Raw genomic sequence first — 24174 nt, forward strand, 5'->3', positions numbered from 1 at the left:
GCCTCATCTCTACATTGATCCACAAAATTTCATCACCAAAACACACACACACCTTGAAAAAGTGCCAAATTTATGTCTGGTTACATGGATTTATAAACATTGTAGTTAAGGCGCTCAGCACCGTGATCCTCCCGGATAACATGTTACGCGACAGGTCAAGCGACTGGAGCTGCCTCAAACCCGACATTGTCTCGGGAATCTCACCGGTGAATCTATTACAACTTAACTGATTGTCAAACTAGCCAAGTATCCCACCACATCAGGAATCGCACCAGATAAACTGTTGCTACTCAAATCAAGCAAAGTGATCTTCTGTAGATTCCTCAAAGAGCTAGGAATCTTTCCAACTAACAGATTATTGTTCAAGATAAGCTTATTCAAGTAACTGAAATTGCCAAATGTGGAAGGAATCTCACCACTGAAGCTATTACTACTCAAATCAAGCTGCTCCAAGTTAACTAAATTACCTAACTCTTCCCCGTATCGCTCCGGTCATGTAGTTGTTATGCAAATCCAAGAGCTCTAACACGGTCGCGTTAGCAATCTCACGCGGCAAACTCCCCTCGAAACTATTCATGTAAAGATCGAGGAACACGAGATTCTGCAGCTGACCAATCTCCTTCGGTATCTGCCCCGTGAGCTGATTCTCCCCGAGCCCCAGCCTCACGAGGGACTGGCACGTTGCCACTGCGTGCGGCAACGTGCCAGTAAGCGAATTCCCGAGCAACATAAGCTTGTTCAGCTTCCCCAGCTTGAAAATCTCCTCAGGTATGTTCCCAGTGAGCTTGTTTCTCGAAAGATCTTAGAGCTCGGTACAGTTACCGAACTCTGGTGGAATCGTGCCAGAGACAGAATTGCCCAGAGGAAAAAGCTCTGGAGGTAGTTAATTCTGCCAACCTGCCAGGGGATGGCTCCTGACAGCTGGTTCATTCTGCCAACCTGCCAGGGGATGGCTCCTGACAGCTGGTTCTTGTCCAACTGCAGAGCAATCAGACTGCTGCAGTTGGACAGCTCTGGCGGATGGGTCCCGTCAGAGCATTGTCTGAGAGATGCAACTGCTCCAGGACTTGCAGGAGCCCGAGCTCCCCGGGGATTTTTCCGGAGAGCTCGTTGGCGGAGACGTCGAGCACGACGAGATAGGTGCAATTTGCGAGTGCGGCCGTGATGGTGCCGGAGAGGGAGTTTCCCCAGAGGAGCATGCTGGTGAGCTTCTTCAGCCGGCCGAGTTGCGGCGGGATCTCGCCGGAGAGCTTGTTCATGTGGAGGTAGAGGTTGCGGAGCTCGGATAAGTATCCGAGCTCCGGGGGATGGCGCCGGAGACGTCGGTGTCGTATAGAGCTAGGGTTTGGAGGTTTGTGAGGTTGCCGAGGGAGGGGGGGATTTGGCCGGAGAGGGAGGTGGCGGCGGCGCCGAGGGTGGTGAGGTTTTGGAGGAGGCCTAAGGAGGAGGGGATTTCTCCGGTGAGGAAAGGGTTGCCGCCGATTCGGAGCTGCTGGAGGGATAAAAGAGAGCCGAGGTGGGGTGGAACGGTGCCGTTTAGGAGATTGTCTTGCAAGCAGAGGATTTGGAGGGCGGAGAGGGAGGAGGGGATGGGGCCGGAGAGGCGGTTGGAGTTGAGGTAGAGGAATTGGAGGGAAGAGAGGGCGGAGAGGGAGGAGGGGATGGGGCCGGAGAGGGAGTTGGAGGAGAGGTCGAGGAGGGAGAGGGCGGGGGGGATGGGGGCGGAGATGTTGGTGGAGGAGAGGTTGAGGAAGGTGTTGGGGATGGAGAGGGAGATGACTGTTTGGTGTGGGGAGCATGTCACGCCTTGCCATGAGCATGGGGTGGCGGCGGCGGGGTCCCATGTGGAGAGGATTGGGGAGGAGGATTTGTAGTATGGGTCGGCCGCCGCGATGAGGGAGAGGAGGGCTTCCCCGTCTGAGGAGATACAATGACCTCTTTGCGCAATGACAAAGAAGAAGAAGACGACTATGAGGGTTTTTGGTAGTGGTTGTGGTTTAGTCTCCTGATGGGGTACGGACTAAACAAGCCCAACAGCAATGACGGCCCATCAGCCCGAAGCCCAAGGAAGAGTATGAGTTCGGCATGACCAAAGAGTTCGGATGAGTTCGGCATTACCAAAGAGTTCGGCCTCAGCCTACAGCTCGGTAAAAGCCAACCAATCAAGCTCTGCTCTCAGGTCGGCATCAAGCTCTACTCTCAGATCGGCAACCAAAGCAGTTCGGTCTCAGTATTCGACCGAACAAGGAGTTAGTGGACCCATGCAGGATTTCCACAACTTCCAACACACCCACTACCACGTGGCGTCAACTCAGGCCACGATCTTAGGCCATGACCTACACGACATCCACGACCTAGAGTGATGATGTAAGCCACGATCTTAGTTCAATGTATAAATAGAACTTAGATCTGGTAGAAAAGGGTTAGAATCTCTCTAGAGAAATAATCATATAGCAAGTCTGTGTTGTAAGCTGTAATTCGCAGATCAAGCAATACAAACCTGCCCCCATTTCTCCCCGTGGACGTAGATTTACCTCAGTAAATCGAACCACGTAAAATTCTCTGTGTCGTAATTTATTTTTACGAGCATTTATCATCATCAAAAATTCGCGGAATCATCACTGGCGCCGTCTGTGGGAAACAGAGAACAAAATTTGTGATAAAGCGAATTGTTGATCCATTTTTTCCACCCAAAAAATGCATACCAGATCGCAGAGTACCCGTATTCCTGCCCGTGAGAACCAGGAGGAAGCCAATCCATCCCATAGGTCGGGAAAACAGCCTAGGGATAAATCCACCACCAGTTCTCATGGTGGAGGAACAAGCCGCTCCAAAAGCCGTCACACCGAGTCTTCCCAGCAGCCCGATTTGAACGAGGCTGTCAAGCTGTTTTTGGCGGAAAAGCAGGAGGAATTCTTAACCTTCCTGCAAAAAAGCCAAAAGCAGCCGGGGACAAAAACGGCGGATTCTCCCTCTCCCTCCATACGAGACAGTCACTACCGCAGTAGTGTCATGTCTTCCAGAAGAAAGAATCCTCGGTACCGGAATCACAGGAGAACTCCATCTCCTCCATACCAAAGAAATGTCGGGTTCGCCATGTACGGAGTATTGAGGACTCCGTTCTCGGACGATATTACCCGAACTCCCCTTCCACAGAACTACCGAACTCCGTCGATAACCTATGACGGACTCGTGGATCCTCATGACTTCCTGGGACGCTATCAGTATAATATGGCGAACCAAGGTCTCAATGAGGTCCATATGTGCAAGCTGTTCCCCGAGCTGCTCATCGGGAACGCCAGAAGGTGGTTCGACAGCTTTCCTCAAGGCAGCATTAGATCCTACCGAGATCTGATGGATGCTTTCCACAGGAGGTTCTTTCAGAAAGCGGAAGCCCGAAATACTTCGGCTCAGCTGCTTTCTATACGTCAAGGTCGCGACGAAAAGATCAGCGACTTCCTGACGAGATTCCATAAGGAATGCCTACAGGTAGATAATCTCAATGATCTACTTGTCATTTCGGCATTCCAAAATGGAATCCTGCCCGGAGCTCTCTACAGAAAGCTCGTGGAGTGCGGTCCGCAAACAGCTCAAGAGATGTGGGACCTTGCGGACAAGTTTTCTCGTGCCGATGAGGCAGACCGTCGAAAACGGTCTTTAGACAGCTCATCTAGAGAAGACAAAAAGAAGCCCGGTCATAGCGATCAGAGGCATCCTCGCCGAACACCTTCTCCACTAAAGGAGAGATAGCGGTCATCCGAGGTGATCGAAAAAGAGCAAGTGTGTTCGCAGATTGCGCTTAAAAGTGCCGAGCAATCAGTTCGGCACCATCAAGCATAGCAATCACAGCAGCCGGAATCAGAGGCCGGCGAAATGACCGAAGTCACACCGGAGCCGAACTCGATGGTGTACGGCACTGAAGCCGTGATTCCGGTTGAGATCGGCATATCCAGTCCCCGAACTCAATTTCTCCTCAGAAATGAATGGTGACGGACTAAGAGCCGAACTACATCTGGCCGAAGAAAGAAGAGAATTGGCCTGCATAAAAGCAGCCAAGTACAAGGAGCAAGTAGCCCGGTATTATAACCAAAGGGTGAAAAAGCTGCAATTTCAAGTGGGAGATCTCATCTTGAGAAACAACGAAGTAAGCCGAGCAGAAAAGCTGGGCGAACTCGAACCCACATGGGAAGTTCCATATCGGGTGTCAGAAGTCCTCGGCAAAGGGTCTTACAAATTGACTCACGTGTCAAGAGCACAAGTACCCCGAACATGGTACGTTTCCAACCTCAAAAAGTTCCATTTGTAAGAGACAGTCCGGTCAATGTGCTTTCTTTGGTTTGCTTGGTTTTTGTTCGTCTCTATGTGCTTTTTATTTGTCTATATGCCTTGTCTATGTGCGTGTCGTCTCTTACAAATGTTACTGAGGTATCTTGTTCTTCGAAGGCTGATCCCCTTCTTAGAACATATACAAGCTAAACGATTGTGAGTCAAAGCTTCTACAGAAGATACAAGACCACAATTCAGCTTAAACAAGCAGTTCGTCCGAAACGAGCTGCAACAAGCCAACGATTGTGCGTCAAAGCTTCTAAAGAGGATACAAGACCACAATTCAGCTTAAACAAGCAGTTCGTCTGAAACGAGCTGCAACAAGCCCACGATTGTGTGTCAAAGCTTCTAAAGAGGATACAAGACCACAATTCTGCTTAAGAATCAAGCACTTCGTCTGAAACGAACTGCAACAAAAGTCCGATTCTCGCGATAAAACTTGCCTGAATTAGGACAAGGGAAAGTCCAATCCACGCGATAAAACTCGCCGAATTAGGACGACCAAGTTCGGTCAAAGCAGTTTACCTCATAAGACCGAGGACGACCATGTCTAGTCAAAGAGGTTTACTGCATAAGACCACTTCGGTTAACTGGGAAAGTCCGATCCACGCGATAAAACTCGCCGAATTAGGACAAGGGAAAGTTCGATCCCGGCGACAAAAATCGCCAAATTAGAACACAGACCAAAGACGAGTCCGGTCAAAGATGTTTATTTCATCAGACCAAAGACGAGTCCGGTCAAAGATGTTTATTTCATCAGACCAAAGACGAATCCGGTCAAAGATGTTTATTTCATCAGACCAAAGACGAGTCCGGTCAAAGATGTTTATTTCATCAGACCAAAGACGAGTCCGGTCAAAGATGTTTATTTCATCAGACCAAAGACGAGTCCGGTCAAAGATGTTTATTTCATCAGACCAAAGACGAGTCCGGTCAAAGATGTTTATTTCATCAGACCAAAGACAAGTCCGGTCAAAGAAGTTTACTTCATAAGACCGAGGACAAGTACGATGAAATTTTTTCGCTAAGCTGTAAATACACAGTGTTAGAAGCGAAAACAAAAACAAAATTTCATTTTCAAATCTTGTTCGGCACACAACTCCGCTACCCTACAAAATGGCGTTACGCTATTACAAAGGACTATTCTACTGTCCAGGGTTGCTGAAGTTAAGCCACCTATCTGCAAAATCCTCTGGAAGCCGATTTCGGTTGTTCCGAGCAGATGAAGAATAAGCAGGTCGACGAGATGCTATCCTCGACCCAACGCCTCTTCCCCGAGCTCGAGAAGTCCTAACACCTCGGCGATGAAGAGTCTCTGCAATAAGCATCTGCTGATCTTGCTCGCTCATAGTCACAACTCCTCGGCGAATTTCAGTCCGTCCCTGTCTTGACGATTCCGGTTGCTCCTGAGCCCGTTCTCGTCTTGACGTTTCCGGCTGTTCCGGAGTTCGTTGTTGGCTGGGAGTAGGATTTTGAACAAGGGAACCAGAGGTTTGATCTGGAGTGCGAGCATCTGTTGGCGCGATATGCCGAAGGAATCTTTCTATGGAGGGGCGCCGAGAAAGAACAATGTTGTACCGAGAAGCCCAGCGCCGCAATGATGTCACGACTTGTTGGCAAGCCGAGCTCTCCAGCGCATTGTTCCTCCGGAGTACATTATATTCCTCCCACAGTTCGTCAACTCGACTCTGAGCATCTGATATGGTCATTCCCCCGCGCACACGGATGTAATCCTCGTACGCAGTCCTCTCAGCAATGGTCGTATTCAGCTCGGCCTCCAGATCATTCTTATCGGACTTTAAGTCCTTATTATCGGCCTCCAGCTTCACTAAACGAGCCAGAAGCTCGTCATTCTTCGTCTGATCGGCTATAGCTCTTTTCTCAGCTTCGTCTAAAGCCGAAGAGTACAGCCGTTTCCAGTGAAGTATCTCCAGCTCCTTGAGAGTTAAGAATACAAAGCAGCTACGTCAGTTCGGCATTTCAGCTTACCGAGCAGGTAGTAAACCACAACAGGAGTAAGAGAGTACGAAAGGCTAAACGAAGACACAAGAGCAGAAAGAAGAATTTTTTCATTCATAAGAAAAAAAATTTTTCTATACAAGGAGGGCTTCAAGGCCATTTTACATAAAGGAAGAAACTAAACTAAGAGAAGGGAGACGAAATCATACTTCGCTAGCTTCGTCTCCGCCTTCTCGGTGAGGTTCAGCTTCCTTCTCCTTATCTGCTTCAGCTTCAGCCTCTGCCTCCTTGCTCTCCCCAGCCTGCTCGGCGCCACCGTAGCCGATCTGCTGCGCCTCCTGATCGGTTTCCTTCTCCGGATGCCCGGCTCGCTCGACTTCGGCCTCCCGCTCCAGCGGCTCGGCCTCACCCTCTCCGTTGTAAGTCGAAGCGGGTGAAACGGGTCCCACGGAGGCAAAGATAGCCTCCAGGTTCTCGTCCCGATCAGCTCGACAACTCCGGACTCGGTCTGCAGAAAGCAGGACCGAAGATGAAGCGAGCTCCTCAAGGAGCGGCAGATTCTGAAGCCGAGCTGCTATCTCTCGGCTGTACAGAGGCAGTACGACATCGGCCCCCTGCTCGCCCTTATCGGCAATTAGCCTTACCAGACTACCGACAAAAGCCGAGAACTGGCTACTCAAAAAGAGTTTCTCCGTGTAAACACGGAGAGCCTCCCCCTGGGCAACCACGGCGGCAGCATCACTCCGTTTCGTCTGCTCTCGCTGGATGACGAGCTGGTTTTTGGCAAACTGAGCTTCATCCTGGGCCGAAATCCTAGCAGCTCTGGCCTTCTCAAATTTAGCCTCAGCCTGTTCGGCCCGATGACAAGCAGCCGCCAACTTCCTCTGCATCTCGGCATAGTCATTGGACGCTTTGGAAAGTTCGACGGCGACGAGCTTGGAGAGCATATCGTTCCTCTGAAAATGGATAAGGAAAAAAGTCAACAGAGGGCACCAAAAATACAGGACAGAAGCCAGGCCAAAGAATCAAGAAGACAATTCACCTCGGCGAAGTCCGTGGGCCATAAAAATGGCTCACAGATATGCTCCGAAGGAGGCGCCAAGACCACGTCTTTCTCTGGCGCTCTCGGGGGCTTCTGGGTCCTCCCCTTCCTACTTGCCGAAGTCGACTCCGGCTTCTTTGGACCCGAAGAGGTCTTTTGCCTCTTCGGATTCTTCTCGGCATCAGGCGCCGAGCTGGTAGCCTTCTCTTTCTCCGGCTCCTCAAGCTCGGAGGACTTTCGGATAGCCTTATTCAGCATGAACACTGCCAAAAAGCAAGAAAACAAGGTTAGTTTTCTTCGTTAAAGCAGTAGAGCATAAAGATAAAGAGAAATCCTCACCCTCGGCCTCTTCGTCCGAAGACGAGATATTGAACACGAGGTCGCCCTTGACGAGCTCAGTTTCCGAATACTGTTTCCTAATCATAGGAATCTTATTGAGCTCGCCCTCAAGCTCGGCCAACGGTTCTAACCGAGGATGGGGAATCACGGACTTCGGCCTTCTCCAAGGAAAGCCCGGAGCCGAAGTCCTATTATAAAAAAAGAAACGGTTTTGCCATTTCGGCCACTTGGTTTTGCAGAAGGCCCTAAAAGGCTGTAAAGGGATCAAGTAAAACCAAGATCACTTCCTCTTAAACTGGAAGAAATTAAGGATTGCCCTCAGAGACAGATCCTTATCTAGCCTACGCAGTTCGGCAGCAAAAGCCGATAAGTGCCTCCAAGAGTTCGGAGTCACCTGACCTAAAGGGAGTTGAAAAAAATCAAGAAGCTCTACAAAAGGTGGGGGAAGAGGAAAACGAAGCCCGCATTCTAAGCAGGCTTCGTAAACGGTGGCATAACCCTCCGGCGGGTCGTTAGCCCTATGATCATCGTCGGGAACCACCGCCTTCCCCCCAGGTAAAAAATATTTCTCGTGAAGGGATATCACAGTATCCTTACTCAAGATACTGTGAAAATACTCTACGGTCTTCTCCCCGGATTCTTTCCGGCTAGAAGACCCCTTATCCCCTTTCCTGCCGCTACCCGACACCGAAGAAGAAGAAGAAGACATTTTTCTTACTTTTTGAAAGTGAAGAAAGTCTGAAGAAGCTCTTGAAAGCGGAAGAAAATTTCTCGAGAAAGAGAGAGTATAGAAGACGCAACAGCAAAGGTGTTCAAATGAGGAAGAAAGAGCATATTTATCAGATTCGGCGAAGATTTCAAAATCGTCGCACCGTTTCGAATCCCACCTTTTCAGGATTCAACGGCCGGATTTTACTGTCGCATTTAATGCAGTCACATGCAAGGCACGTCCCCTGACGTCAGCCTCCCCCGTACCTTTATCCAGAATGCCGAAGTGACTCGCTTCGCCGAAGTGATTCACTTCGTCTTTCGGGGGGGGTAGTGATGGGGTACGGACTAAACAAGCCCAACAGCAATGACGGCCCATCAGCCCGAAGCCCAAGGAAGAGTATGAGTTCGGCATGACCAAAGAGTTCGGATGAGTTCGGCATTACCAAAGAGTTCGGCCTCAGCCTACAGCTCGGTAAAAGCCAACCAATCAAGCTCTGCTCTCAGGTCGGCATCAAGCTCTACTCTCAGATCGGCAACCAAAGCAGTTCGGTCTCAGTATTCGACCGAACAAGGAGTTAGTGGACCCATGCAGGATTTCCACAACTTCCAACACACCCACTACCACGTGGCGTCAACTCAGGCCACGATCTTAGGCCATGACCTACACGACATCCACGACCTAGAGTGATGATGTAAGCCACGATCTTAGTTCAATGTATAAATAGAACTTAGATCTGGTAGAAAAGGGTTAGAATCTCTCTAGAGAAATAATCATATAGCAAGTCTGTGTTGTAAGCTGTAATTCGCAGATCAAGCAATACAAACCTGCCCCCATTTCTCCCCGTGGACGTAGATTTACCTCAGTAAATCGAACCACGTAAAATTCTCTGTGTCGTAATTTATTTTTACGAGCATTTATCATCATCAAAAATTCGCGGAATCATCATCTCCCTTTGAATATAGTTTAGTTCAAGAATGCGCGACCGCGGTGGTGGTGCTAGGGGGAGAGCATGCATGTGGGGGCAAAATCAAAACCAAAATCTTGCATGTGATGGCAAGAAAGGGGATGTGTTTTGATGGGGTTTTAATTTCTTGGTGGTTGGCCGGAGCGCCGCCGTGGGGGGGGGCATTGATGGCCGGCATTTTTGGTGATTTTATGGAGGGAGATGGGGGAGGTTTGAGTTGTGAGTTTCTTTTATCTTTGTGCAAGAGAAGTTTTTTAAATGTTGGGTGAGTTTCTCAAGGGGGGAATTATTTTAATTAATGGTTTGAAGTTGATTAATTTAGAGATTAGGGTACATATGACATTAAATGGCTCTTGCTTCATGGAGGCTGTCATTTTTCTAGTGTTGGGTTTCTCTTTTTACCCTTTGTGGTTGAGATTGGATTTTCTTCTTTTTAAGGTTTTTTAAGGTTTCCTCTTTATCAATTGCCCACATTATCAAAATTTTAATGGGTGCGTGCATAACTATATTGCATTTGCTCAGGAAAAAATGCCTTGAAACAATTTCAATTTTTTTACTAATCATTGAAATTTTGTTTGAAAATGACCAAAACTAATCAATTCGTGATTTACTGGCAATAAAACATTTACAACTTTTATGAGGTGAAACGAAATTTAAAAAAATCTTTGAATTGATTAATGAACTTTAGTTTGTTGAGTGTTAATCCATAAGAAAAAACCAACAGCAAAAAGCAATTTATAAAGAAAAGAGATTTCACATCGACTTCAATTAGGTGGCTATGAAAACAAACCATTGATTATCTCTCATGTAAATTCAAACAAAAAAGTGTCTAAAAGAACAAACTTGATGTAGTGAATCAGAAAGCAGAAAGCAGAGAACAAAAAGGACTTGTCGATCCTACAGCAACAAAGAACAACCTCAAAATGCCCAAAAATGCTAGGGTCGAAAAACCTAGTTCATCCTTCTGATGAGCTCATTGATATAGTCTTCGCGGTTTCCAGCATCTCCTCCTTCAACATAGTGATTCCTCTTCCTCTGCAGACCACCCAGGGGTGCGGAAAGTTGGAACGGCCAGAGGAAGTTGTTGGCTTCCTTAAAGTGAGGCCCAACAGTCAAGATCTCATGGATAAGATCTTCGATGCAGATGATTCCGTGTTTGCCAAGGGTCTGGAATGCAAGATTGGCATCAGAGAAAATACTAAAAGAATGTGGATAAGTAGTGGACGGAATAAAACCTGCTCAATGATTGAGTTGTCTGTCAAGGCAATGCGCTGCTTGTTCACCTTGCCGAAACCCCTCTTGTATATCAGTTCTTTCACACTCTTCAAGTTCGGGTACCTGAAAGCAAAGCATTCTAAGTTGTCGGCAAACTTGTTGCGAGTGATGGCATTAATATTTAGAAGCATACCCGAAAGTCACATAGGGTTCAACCCTGTGCAACATGTTCACTGTTGCCTTGTTAACTTTTAGGAACACTCCATTGAAAATCTGCACCAAAAGTTAGAACATGAATTAGAGTTATAGCATGAAATAAGATCACAATTGAGTTTCACAAAAACGGTCGCTATCTAATCATTAACCTTAAGAAATTGATCATGAGTACTACAGATAACCACAACCATGAAACCAAAGTACTTCATAGAGAACTGTAAAATAACATAAAAGGAGGTGCGTAATCACCTGGCGTAGACGCAACAACTGCAAAATTTTCTTTGTCGTGGGGTGCATGGCATTAATACTGAGGGATCAAGACAGAAAGACATCTAAGTTAGACAACATAAATTAAAAATAATTTCATCACTCTGCATAACCAAATGTGCATACCCACGAATGCGAATGATGAACAGCAACTTGGCTTCCGGGTTTACATAGAATCCTCCCTTCAACCTCGCCTCACGCTTCAGCTGAATGAGCTCCCTTTCCTGAGTCACCAATAAACAACACAAAGTTAAGTAAGCAAAACCAAACAGTAACATAACCCACAGCAGATAGCAAAAGTCTCTAATAACAAACCTGTGCAGCGTATTCCTTGGCATAGTCCTTAGCCCTGTTGTAAATCAGCTTCCTGTTTGCAGACTTTTTTTCCTTGAGTGCTGCGGCCTCCTGCTTTTTAACCAAGGCCCATTCCTCAGCTCTCTTCTGTTTCTTCAAAACAGACTCCGGAACGATTTGTCCTCCCTTTTTGGCCATCCTACCTACAGAAAAATAACACATAACAAAACTAAGCTCATTACACCTACAAATTATAAACCCTTCTCTTCAAATATGCAACCCAAAAACTGCAACTAGCAAAATCGGTTTCAAAATTAAACTACCTCCACAAGTCAGAATATCTATCTATACATACATAAGCAATCTAGAAGCCAATAGCACCAAACACCATAAGCAATTTTTGCAAACATTAGTCTATATACTAGATATAATTTCTTTATTTCTATTGGATATCAGCTGTCAATATACATTATCAATAAAATAAAGCAATAGATAGATCAGGCCAAAGAAGAAAGCCATTTCAATTTTCTCCATTTTGTAATAGACAATCACAGATATCAAAAAACTACTCAAAAAGACCCAACCTTTTAACATTTTAGTGCATTTCCGCTACATTTATGATTCAAAAAATTGCACATACATCTTTATTAGCATTCCAGTAAACATGAATTTGGTCCATATATAAATTTCCGCTACATTTATAATAAAGAAACAAAGGACATAATCATAAGTCATTTCAAATAAGCTGTAAGCATATTGATCCATATATAAATTTATTGTGCAGTCATTATTCCAAAAAGAAATGCAAACTAGATAATTCGAAACTGCAATAAAAAAAACCTCACTTCAATCGCCGCTGAAAACACAGAATAAGACCAAAAGGAAGTAAAAAGAAGTAGCAGAAGGAAGGAGAAGAAGCTAACCTTGATGATGATGGAGCGGCGCTGGTGATGGATGGGTGAATGAAAATTAGGGTTCTTTTGTTTTCCCTTTATATATTTCCTTAATTTATTTTTTCCTTTTTATTTCTTAGTCGAGCGAGGCCCAATTTAATTTGGGTCACTCATTTAAGCCCAAACGATTATGTTTTATGGGTTGTTTTAGTTAACTTTAAATGAATTTCGACTAATTATCAATACAATCCATGAATTTGGACTAATTATCAATACAACCCAAAATTATGTGTATTTGTTACTCCTTCAGTTCCATAAAATAAAGATTTTTATGCTGACATCTAATTTTCTATTACTCGAAGCTAATGTCTCATTAGAACAAGCAAGGAAGGTGCTAATACGGTGATATGGTAGGCTCTAAAACCTAACGAGAAGCTCATATATGGCCGGAGGGTTCTATTTCAACTGGGTAGAGACGTCTAAGAACCTGCCATTGACACTTGGCAGCTACAAATTGTAACATAAACCATTGTTTTGCATACTCCTTGTAACCAAACTCCACATATGCCTACAATTTAGTAATATAAAATCATGCTCTAAATCTTTTCCAAAATCTATACTAATATAAAGTGACAGTTTAATGAAAAGTCAAAAATGCCCTTTTTGGCGGGAAACTATGAAGCATAATAATTTATCCTTTTAGTCATTTTGTGGGCATGTTATTGATGGCAGAATTTGTGTTCACACTAGCATTAATTGATTAGATGGTTATAGTCCACCCAATATCTATTATTGATTGAATAAGTCCTCAAAGTTAAGAGGAAAATTAAATATCGACATGATTACACAAACTTCTGTGATAAATTTAGTAAATGATTGATAATAATAATAGTAGTAGTAGTAATAATAATAATAAAAAAAAAATCAGAATAAAAACTTAAAAAGAAGTCATTTCGATTCTTTAAATTCCACAAGGACCACTCTATGAAATTCCATTACAATTTGTTTTAGTACATAAAATAGAAAAGAATAGGGAAATTAATAAGAAGATATAAGATGTTGGCAATTTGTTTTAGTTACAATTTGTTTTCGCTTTTTGACTACTCCAATAATTATACTTCTACCATTAAACCCTATAATTATTTACAAGATCATTAATTTTTTGTGCCGTTTAATTTTTGCATTTTGAATGGGAGTTATACTATTATAGCCTACAATACGCTATTTAATGATATACTATACCGATTATGTATCGAGTAATTGCAAAATTAATTATGACATGAATAGGCTATCGAATACTATCACTATTTATTTATGCCCAATTTTAAAAAATGATAAACAATTTATATTATAGTGGGTCGGTAAATATTCGAACTTTTAATGTATTTTAAAAATTCTCCATTTTTTATAATTCAGATATACAAATTTTTTATTTATCTTATTTTTCGATACAAATTTCGGGGGAGAAGTCTATAAAGCTTATATGATAAATTAAATTTAGCATTGGGGTAATAAAAACATCATTTTTTATTTGGATCTTAACTAATTTCAATTTGCAAATTTCGATTTCTGCACCAACTTTAATGAAACAAAAATTAAATAAACCGAATTCAACATATTTGAATTCAATTTTCAGATAAAATCATAAAACACTGAATATGCATGTATTTACATGCCTATTACAATCTATACTAATCTAAAGTGACAGTTTAATGAAAAGTCAAAAATGTCCTTTTGGCGAGAAACTGTGAAGCCTAATTTTTTACCCTTTTAGTCATTTTGTGGGAATGTTGTTAATTGCAGAATTTGTGCTCACACTATATATGTATATGGGTTGTGTATGTGGCAGCGTGTATCTGTAATAAAAGGTAGCATCTATTGGACAAAAAAATGGTGAAATGAACTGCTTTAATTTAATGTGTTGAAATTACTTTATAAATATATATTCTAGGTGGGAGAGTAGATGTGGAGGCGTGGGTTTAGTCTATTCGGGTTTAGTTTGGGCTTTTTTGTGTATTTAATAATATGGGATTTTAATAATATAGTAGAATTTTAAATTGAACACATTTTTAAAATTACATTTGGATTGTTATTGTATATAATAGTATATATTTTTAAAATTATTTAAATATATTAATTTAATTTAATGTGTTGAAATTACTTTATAAATATATATTTACATTCAAGATATATATATATATATATATGGATATATTCATTTCCTTTTTGCATATTTTCTCTTTTTTCCTTCTTGATCTCAGACCCACGATTTTGTCATCCGACGGTTAGATTAGTGTCACGTGTCAGTTAATAATGCAGATTTTCTGTTGAATAATGCACACCGACTAATAATGCACCATTATAGTGTAATAATGCATATTTTCAGTTGAATAATGCACACTGATTAATAATGCATCATTATAGTGTAATAATGCAGATCATCTAGACCGTTGATGAATGAGATCTAACGGCTCATATTAAGAAGAATAAAGGATCTAAGGGATGAATAGGAGAATAACGCTTCCATATATATATATATATATAGAGAGAGAGAGGGGGTCATGTTAAAATACAAACTCTTTATAATACAAACTATACAAACTTTAATCCTACTCACTTAATACAATTAATCAACGGTTAATATAAGAGATTTTTCTAATGTCAACTTTTTATCATCGAAAAATCAGAATTTGGACACCCCCGTCGACAGAATTTGTACACTCCGTACATCCCCCGGTGACATAATTTGTACATTTCGTTGACATCGACCCCCGGTGACATAATTTGTACAGTCCGTTGACATCGACCCCTGTTGACATAATTTGTACACTCCGGTGACATAATTTGTACAGTCCGTTGACATAGTTTGTAGTTTGTATCAACGATAGAAAGTTTGCATTTGATCACACCTCTAGAGAGAGAAATATATTTATATTTAAATTACTATAAGTAGTATACATAGTTATAATTGAGTTGATTTTGATTTATTCCACTACCTAAGATATTGTTATTTATGACTGAGTTCTATTTCTTTTTTTATGATTCTCAAAATATTATGTTTATGAATATTATCATGCATTATTGAAATTAGTATTGATAAAAGTGAATTTATTATTTGTGAAAAATATGATTTTTGTATTTGTTTGCTCATGTCTTCTTAATTCTAAAAAACATGTTTTAAATCATGAACTAAAAAATTCTATTAATTCTATATATCTTCCTAAACCATGAATTCTATTAATTTGTTGTACTTTAAAATGTTGATTTTTTTTGTAGTACATTTAATTTAACTTGAATGGTGGTAATAGTCTATAAATCATGCATATACCTGTTAGATTTTAATATAGATGTAAGATTTCAATTTTTGAGAGATTTCAAATTGGGTTCTCCAACAGAGAAGAAATAGAAAAAAAGATATTATATTGATAATAATTCAACATACTATGGTGGAGCAATGGAAATTGTGATGATTTTTTTTCCTTTTAATAAATTGCGGTGTTAAATTAATCGAGAGGACATAACAGAATGACATTTTAATAGCCTTCTCATTTACTTCTATTTTTTCCTTTTTGTTTCTTTTTTACTTTTGGACCACTTTTTTTTAATTAGTATTTGGGTTAGCTTGGATAAAATGATGTGCGCTCGAATTAACTCACATAATTTTGTGGACGTGAGCGGCTGGCCGGTGTCGCCCGCGACGCCTCGGGCGGCCACAGAGAATGGAAAGAAGGATAGAAGAGGCAATTAAAAAAAATCAAGGGAGAGAAACATGGATTAACTTAAATTTTTTATTTAAATAACTAGGTAAAATATAGTTTTTTGATTAAAACTATTGAGCTATTTATTTTTTCAAATTATATAATTTATTCCTCTTTAATTCGTAGTCGCACATTTTCCTTTACTTGCATATCTTATTCTAACTAACACGTACTATTTGATCTTTAGTCGCACATCTTCTATTTATCGTTTATTTTATTTTATTTTGCTCCACTCATATCAAATTAAAATTGTGTAGCATCATTTGTCGAATATGAAATATTTCATTTAGAAGGGGTTTAGAGAAGTACTACATTTTTCTTTTTGTTATTGTTTATAGTACATTTTTCTTTTTGTTATTGTTTAACACATATTCTTAATTATAAACATCATTATATTTTTTATGATCTTTTTTTAATCTACTTACCTAAGAATTTATCTTTAATATTTAAAAATTTTATGTCGTGTGCATAGCACGGGTGATAACACTAGTCAACATGAAAAATCAAGTATGGTTTGTACCAAGATTAGGGCCCATAAGAGTTAGTTTGGGTAGGATTGTCAATATGGATATAGAGAATTAGATACCAAAATCCGAAACCCAAAAAATTGGGTAATGGATACTTGAAACCCAAAAAATCATTGGGTATGTGTTCGGGTATTACAGTTTCTGAATTTCCAGATATCAGGTTACCTGGTACCCGAAAATTGAATTTAATTTTAATAGTATTAATTAAATTTTTTAAATAGTCCTCACATTTTGAACATTCACTCCTTTCTCCCGCAGTCGTCAACAGCTATTCCCTTTCCACTTCCTCCAAAATCGCCGACGACAATGGCGATTGCCGCCGCCATATCGCTGCCGATGATCGCCGTCAAACACCGCTCTCGTTCATCAGCGTCTTCTTCATCTCTCTGTTTCTCCTCTTCGTCAATTCATCAGCCGTCTGTCGGCATCTCAGCTGGCCGCAAATCTAATATCCGCGTCTTCTCTTCCATGACCACTCAGGCTCCGGCCAAGGCATCCGCGGCGTCTTTTCTCGATCACAAGGAGAGCAGAATCCTTCATTTCGTCAAGTACCACGGACTCGGCAACGACTTTATATTGGTATTGTTCCAGCTGCCAAATTGCAATTATGCTTGTTTTTCCGAGCTCGACGCACAATTTTCTCTCTATTGAAAACAATCATTAATAGAAAACAATCATTAGTGGATACCTTTTTTTGGTGTGTTTTTGGTACAAATCCTGCTTAATTTGAAGCTACTGAAACCTATATCAGCTAATATTTGCTTTGTATGTAGTATTTGATAAACACAAATTTTTGAAAAAAGGAACATTGCTCATATGCTTGCTACACATATGTTCACGATAGCATAACTGATGGTGTGAGTAATTTGTTTGGATTGATGCTTACTATGAGCTTAAGTTTTACTTGATTAGGTTGATAATCGAGATTCTGAGGAACCAAAAATCACGCCCGAGCAAGCTGTGAAACTGTGTGATAGAAACTTCGGCATTGGCGCTGATGGAGTGATATTTGCATTGCCAGGCATTAATGGCACAGATTATACGATGAGGATCTTTAATTCTGATGGTAGTGAGCCTGAGGTAATTTGTGTTCGTGTTGCTCTAATTTGACCATTTGAATCATATTATTTTCATGCTTGGGTATCAGAAAGCTAACCTTGAATGACAGTCTTCTAGTTACCATAACGCTTCTAATGATCATCATAAATGCAAAAAAATTATTTTTTTTGTCTTGTCCTTTAATGACAGATCATAGACTGTGAAATCATGATTTGTCTTGTTTCAATAGATTGGTTCTTTGCGTGGCTGAGGCTGATTTCTGTTTCTGTTGTCACAGATGTGTGGTAATGGAGTCCGTTGCTTTGCCAGATTCATAGCTGAGCTTGAAAATTTTCACGGGAATAAAAGGTGCACCCTTTCTCTAGTATCCTCACTTTGTTGATATTGCAGGCAAAACCACTCATCTCTTAATTGGTGTTGCAGCTTCAATGTGCATACTGGTGCAGGTCTCATTGTACCTGAGATACAGGAAGATGGAAAGGTACTTCCAGAATCTCGTACGTGGAGTATAATATAAGCTTTGTGGGTAGTAATCCATTATTACTTAGGCATGTGTCTCATCCTGTTGATTGCTTATAAACTGTTTTTTACCCATGTATGGTCTATCTATGCATCTCTATGGCTGTCTTTTAAGGATAGTTGATATTGTTGAGCATTTGGTCTCATTTTCAGGTTAGAGTTGATATGGGACAGCCAATTCTGAAGGCTTCAGATGTTCCTACAAAGTTAACTGCAAACAAAGATGAGGCTGCTGTTAAGGCAAAGTTGGATGTAGATGGGTTGATCTGGAATGTTACTTGTGTTAGCATGGGAAATCCACACTGTATCACTTTTGGTACAGAATCATGCAATGTATACCTAATTTATAACTCCCTAATATATAACTCTTCTCTCCTTGTATGGAATATTGAATTAATCTTCTTATTTTGTTGTTGGACTCAGGATTTGCAAGTCGATGAACTAAACTTGGCTGAAATCGGTCCAAAATTTGAACATCACGCGGTGTTCCCCGCCCGAACAAACACAGGTATTAATCAAAATGAACTTGCACTATATAATTGAATTTGCTATTTCATTTTTACACAATCTATTTTTTAATTGTACTTATGCTAGCCTACAATAATCATAGGATGTAATGATAGAATACTATGGCTGTCAATGTCACTCCAAACTCCAAAGAGATCGAAATGAGAATAGCGAGAAGAACTCAATCACTCATTATAAACCGAATACGAAATGAATGTTGGATGTGCTAATCTCCAATGTGTATATTTTTTGCTACACTCTAATGTTAATCATCAATCTCGGAGGCATGCAGTGAAGTCATATGATACCTTTATTTGCAAATCTCTATCTTAACCTGGTTTCTTCTACTTTGAAGAAATAGAACAATTGATTTGTGAACTAGGTTACGGAAAAGTATGCTGATCATCTTCTTCATATTACTATCATCTTTGTCATATTGCAGAATTTGTTCAAGTCTTCTCCCCAACTCACCTTAAAATGCGCGTCTGGGAACGTGGGGCAGGTTGGTTTTCCTCTTCTACGCATGCATCATCAATAGATACATTTAGTTAGCTTTCCAAACTGTCTGGCATCTACAATTCAAAATCCATAGCCTTTCCAATCTTTCACACATGACTTAATATGCTTGCTGCTCCAGGCGCAACGCTAGCCTGTGGAACAGGAGCTTGTGCAGTCGTTGTTGCTGCAGTTCTGGAGGGTCGTGCAGATAGGGTAAGTCTAAAACTCATATCCAACACCGCACATTACACAATATCCCAACATCAAACCTAAAATTTCTTCCTTCCTCTGAGCATCCTCTTGCCATCTTTCTTCCTCGCAGAGATGCACTGTCGATTTGCCTGGAGGGCCACTTGACATTGAGTGGAGAGATAGCGACAATCACATCTACATGACCGGTCCTGCAGAGTTAGTATTCTATGGATCTGTTCCCCTTTGATAGCTCGGTTTTCATTAGCGTTCGGCGTATCACATGCTCGATGCTTTGAGAATGAATGTATATTTGTTGTCCATCTTTGTGGATGATGAATTCCAGAAATGTGAGTTAGAGAGAGCCCCTGTGTCATTTGTAAACCTAGTCATGCCTTGAAATGGAAGATACCATTAGTTCGGTGTCATACACCGATACACTTGGAGAAAACTTGCACCGATCCCATGTTAATTAAATCGTATTCCGTTTCGGTGCAAGTTTTCTCCAAGTGTAATACTGGTACTAAATCTAAAACGAAAGTTGATCAAAGATTATTCTGACCTAAAACCAAAGTTAGTCAGTATCTTTGTATGTTGTTTATTAAAATCGTCAACTTTTTTTTCCTAGAAATAATAACTCCATTTTTTCATTTATTTCGATAAAGATTTCTTTTAGTATTTGACATAGTCCAAATTTAGTTCCAGTATTAAGAAAACGATCAGTGTGCTAATACAATTTGGTTCCAAAATATATTTTTTCTTAAAAGAAAAAGGAAACAATAATATAATATTTGCTGCAAAATTACAAAATTAATGTATTTTAATAGGATATTACATTATTTTCTTAAACCGAGCTAACTTTTAATAATTAAAATTAAATATAATATTTGTAATCATTCTGTAAATTACAATTAAAAAGTAGTAATATAAATCTGATAAAGTAATTAGTATAATTTTCAAACTATTTTTGTTAATTTAAAATAAAAAGTAATATATACAAATGTTTTTAAAATGTAGTTTCGGTAAATTTTGTATTTTTTACGTACTTTGTCATAATATCAGAAGATTATTTTGAAAAAAATAGAGTAAAGCCCCTTGATTAATGCTAACTACTCGAAATTATCATAAACACATTTTTTAGGATCAAAATTGTAAAATACTCCGTAATTTGTTTTGACAAAATAATCGACTTAATTCTTTTATTTTTGTTTTTTTCCCAGTTCTAATCATTCAAATTTCATAGCTATCGTTTGAATTCTCTATTTCTTCGTATAGCTGTTTTTGGGTATTTTAATGCAGCTAAGAAATGTTGATGAATGCGAAGACGGAATCACTAGGTAATGCTGTTTGATCGAAGTATATTTTGATTTAAAGTTTCAATTTTTTCTATAACTACGGCAATAATTGAAAACCTAATCGAACTTTGTAGATTATCCATTAATCGGTAATGCTGTTTGATCGAAGTATATTTTGATTTAAAGTGTTCAAAGCTGTGTGAATGCTCTATGTTTCAGTATTGCTAGCTTTTTCTTGAATATATTGATATTTTGATGATTTGAAGGTTAATTCTTGTTTTTGCAGAAAACTCATTAAGTATGGACATTAATTTTGGTTTGAATGAACTGTATTTTGCAGGAAATGCTTTGAGTTCTTCGGAATATACGAATGTTGCAGCTGTGAGCAGCACACAGAACAAATCTTTCAACTTTTTTGGCATGCTATATGGTACTTATATGGTTGTTTTATTTCCGTGGTAGAATCTGTGCCATTGATTTTGAAGCTGTACATGCCCGATATAGTTATTTTGTCGTATCCGGATTAACGTGTTGTGTCTATTTGAGATTAACAATTTTGTTTTGTTGGATAGTGAGATAAATCCCTATGAATAATCACATTTATGAAGTTTCAACATTTTATTTAATGGGACTTTGCAGAGAGTGCCGTGGCAGGAGCTGCTGCTGGTAATGTGGTGGAAGCTGTTTTGTATCCGGTTGATACGATAAAAACACGACTGCAAGCAGATTGTTTTATTCAGATTCTGCACGTATATATATGTAAGAAGTTGTATAGATTGGTTTGTAGATATGAGCACCCCAGTTTCCTTTTGGGTCTCTCATGTTCTCTACTATGTAGTTTTTCTTCTAAGGAAGGTTTCCACACTGCCTTCCCACTTTGAGAGCTGCTGAAGCAAACTAAAACTGTTTCAGTCTTTTAAATGTTATTGGAAGCATGCGCATCTCTGCTCGGATTTTGGTTTTAATTTCTGCAATTGTGATTTTTAGAATTAACTTGCTTATCGGATCTCGTGCGTGGATTCTTGTTTAGGCAGTTCATGGTGGGGGTGAAATTGTTTTGAAGGGCCTCTACTCGGGATTGGCTGGAAATCTGGCTGGTGTTATACCGTAAGTCAGAACTTGATCATTCAAAATTTAATCTGTAAATTTGTTCCTTTTGTTGCCTGCTCTTTGTTCCTTCACTAACTGTACATGAACCACGATCATTAACAGGGCATCAGCACTATTCATTGGCGTATATGAACCTACGAAGCAGAAGTTGCTCGACATTTTTCCTCAGAACTTTTCTGCGGTAGCACACCTGGTAATAATATCTCGAAAGCATGATGGAGAAAGCACCTCTTACAACTCCTTTCATTGCATAATAATATTAAAATGCTCGAAATTGTTTGATCTGCTCCCGCTGCTGCATAACTTATTCTTGTTCAGTATGTTCTCATAAGAAAGTTTCTGTTCAAAATGAAATTGCAACTTTTTCAGTCAGGTTCAAATCCCTTTTTATTATGCTAATATGTTTATATTCCGTCCAGGCTGCTGGCGCAATTGGAGGAGCTGCTTCTTCTATTGTTCGGGTTCCTACTGAGGCAAGTTTGTCTACTAATGTTGTTCACTTATGCTCGCACGCACACACGCGAGGTGGGACATATTTTCATGTGCAAAATGGGATATCATCTGATAAAAATAATCTTCATCAGGTTATTAAACAGAGAATTCAGACTGGTCAATTTGCTTCAGCACCGGAGGTTGTTCGCGTTATAGTAGCTAAGGAGGGTTTTAGAGGCCTTTTTGCGGTATTTGTTACATTATATAGTAACAAATCTATCAACTGTTCTGTTTTCTCGTAAAATGCCCTCTTATTTTATGCCCTATTCCTTGGAACTTTCTCGTTTTCTTCAGGGATATGGGTCCTTTCTATTGCGCGATCTTCCTTTTGATGCAATTCAGTTCTGCATTTACGAGCAGCTTCGAATTGGGTACAAATTGGCTGTAAGTTGAAATAGTGAAATTTAAAAATCATCGGTGTATTTTCCGTACTTGAACAGTTTTAAAGCTTCTATAATTGCTTATGCTGCAGGCAAGGAGGGATCTCAATGGTCCTGAAAATGCAATCATTGGTGCTTTGCAGGTAAATAAACGATCCTTTAACTTTTTACCTGCTTCGCATTTTCAGTGTACTTCAATTCTTGCAGTAGCTGATGCTCAGTAGAGTCTGTCGATCATCTCTGACCAATCGATCTACACTCTAAAGAGAGGTTTATGTAAGTAATGAGCGTGGCCTGAGTGAGATTTAAGCACATTTGTGGGGTGGGATCTGCTCGTATATTTGTTTGCAGTTCTAAACCGTTTTGGCTGAATCTCACAAAAACATTGTACCTTTAGTTCGAGATTTATCTCGGTTGTGACTCGTGTTGCATGAATAAAGGTTATTTCAACTTGCATAAAAGCAATCACTGGGGCCGTCACTACTCCACTCGACATGGTGAAAACCAGATTAATGATACGGGTGTGATTAGCATGCTGTTCACAAACTTCCAAACTTGTGAATCCATCAAGATTTTTACGAACCTTTCTCCATGAAACTTGCAGGGATCAGTGAAGCAGTATGACGGTATATTTCACTGCGTTAGAAGAAGGGAGCTCTGCCTTTTTCAGGGTTAGTGGCATTCTACGTCCTCATGTGCTCCACTGATCATACCTCATTTCTCACCTGTCGTGCTGCAGGGCATCGGGCCTAGAGTGCTGTGGATAGGCATCGGTGGTTCTATATTCTTTGGAGTTCTTGAGAAGACGAAGCAGCTACTCGCCCACAAGCGCCCACCTGGAGAGAAGAAACGCGATAGTTTGAAGCTGGCATGAAAACGAGCTCGATTGCTGTGTTATTTAAATTGGCCTACTGTATTCAACCGTAAGTCTGTTGTGTTGCAGAAATTTTGGAAAATAAATTCGACATTTTCGGTGTTTAGGATTACCTCTTCATAAGCTATGATATGACTCATAGTCATACTAGATCTCTCAAGACACTCATTCTTGCTTATTGTTAGTTAAGAGTATTAGTTCATGGTTTAGAATTCGTTATTTCCTTTTCATGAACCATATCACATTCACAATCCTAAATTAACCAACACAGTTTCAGAAATTTTGAATTATCTATATATTGATTTGCAACAAGAAAAAGATGTAATTGACCAATATTAAATGTGTATGAAACACAATTGACATGGTAAAATACTATCACAATATTAAATGATGAGAATATAACATGGAATTAAATTATAACAATTTTGTATGAAGATTGATTTTAAAACGAATATAATATTATAGTACTATGGGGTGCGTTATAATGCTAACTTTTCTTAAATTGCTAACTTGATAACTTAGTGTATTAAAAATGTCAATACATATTTGTGTTGACATTTTAACAAACGGTGTCGACATTTAAATATTAATGTCAACACAATGTATTAAAATATCAACGTAAGTTTATGTTGACATTTCAGTATCATCGTGTTGACATTTTTAATACACTACGTTGATGAGTTAGCAAGTTAACAATTTAAGAAAAATTAGCAACGGATCACAACCCATAGTACTATAT

General features: G+C 40.2%; 2 protein-coding genes and 2 pseudogenes across 2 annotated transcripts; 2 read left to right on the forward strand and 2 right to left on the reverse strand.

Moving 5' to 3' along the window:
* Positions 1-9816, reverse strand: LOC121792574 (annotated as a pseudogene).
* Positions 9817-10076: 260 nt separating this feature from the next.
* On the reverse strand, positions 10077-12337 carry LOC121801623 (60S ribosomal protein L7-4-like). Its single transcript, XM_042201158.1, has 7 exons — positions 12258-12337; positions 11356-11537; positions 11167-11264; positions 11023-11080; positions 10751-10830; positions 10578-10680; positions 10077-10509 (listed from the first exon to the last, which is right to left on the reverse strand). Exons 2-7 carry the CDS (start codon positions 11530-11532, stop codon positions 10294-10296), a joined length of 732 nt encoding a protein of 243 aa, XP_042057092.1. The 5' UTR covers positions 11533-11537; positions 12258-12337; the 3' UTR covers positions 10077-10293.
* Positions 12338-16756: 4419 nt separating this feature from the next.
* On the forward strand, positions 16757-19668 carry LOC121801643 (diaminopimelate epimerase, chloroplastic-like). The gene is made up of 9 exons (XM_042201180.1): positions 16757-17091; positions 17425-17592; positions 17849-17919; positions 17995-18052; positions 18244-18423; positions 18514-18598; positions 19040-19099; positions 19235-19308; positions 19418-19668. The coding sequence occupies exons 1-9, from the start codon at positions 16819-16821 to the stop codon at positions 19532-19534; spliced, it is 1086 nt and encodes a 361-aa protein (XP_042057114.1). The 5' UTR covers positions 16757-16818; the 3' UTR covers positions 19535-19668.
* A 725-nt stretch (positions 19669-20393) lies between these two features.
* On the forward strand, positions 20394-23647 carry LOC121801651 (annotated as a pseudogene).
* Positions 23648-24174: the final 527 nt, after the last annotated feature.

Source organism: Salvia splendens, chromosome 1, assembly GCF_004379255.2.
Source record: "Salvia splendens isolate huo1 chromosome 1, SspV2, whole genome shotgun sequence".
In the NCBI taxonomy this organism is placed as follows: Eukaryota; Viridiplantae; Streptophyta; class Magnoliopsida; order Lamiales; family Lamiaceae; genus Salvia; species Salvia splendens.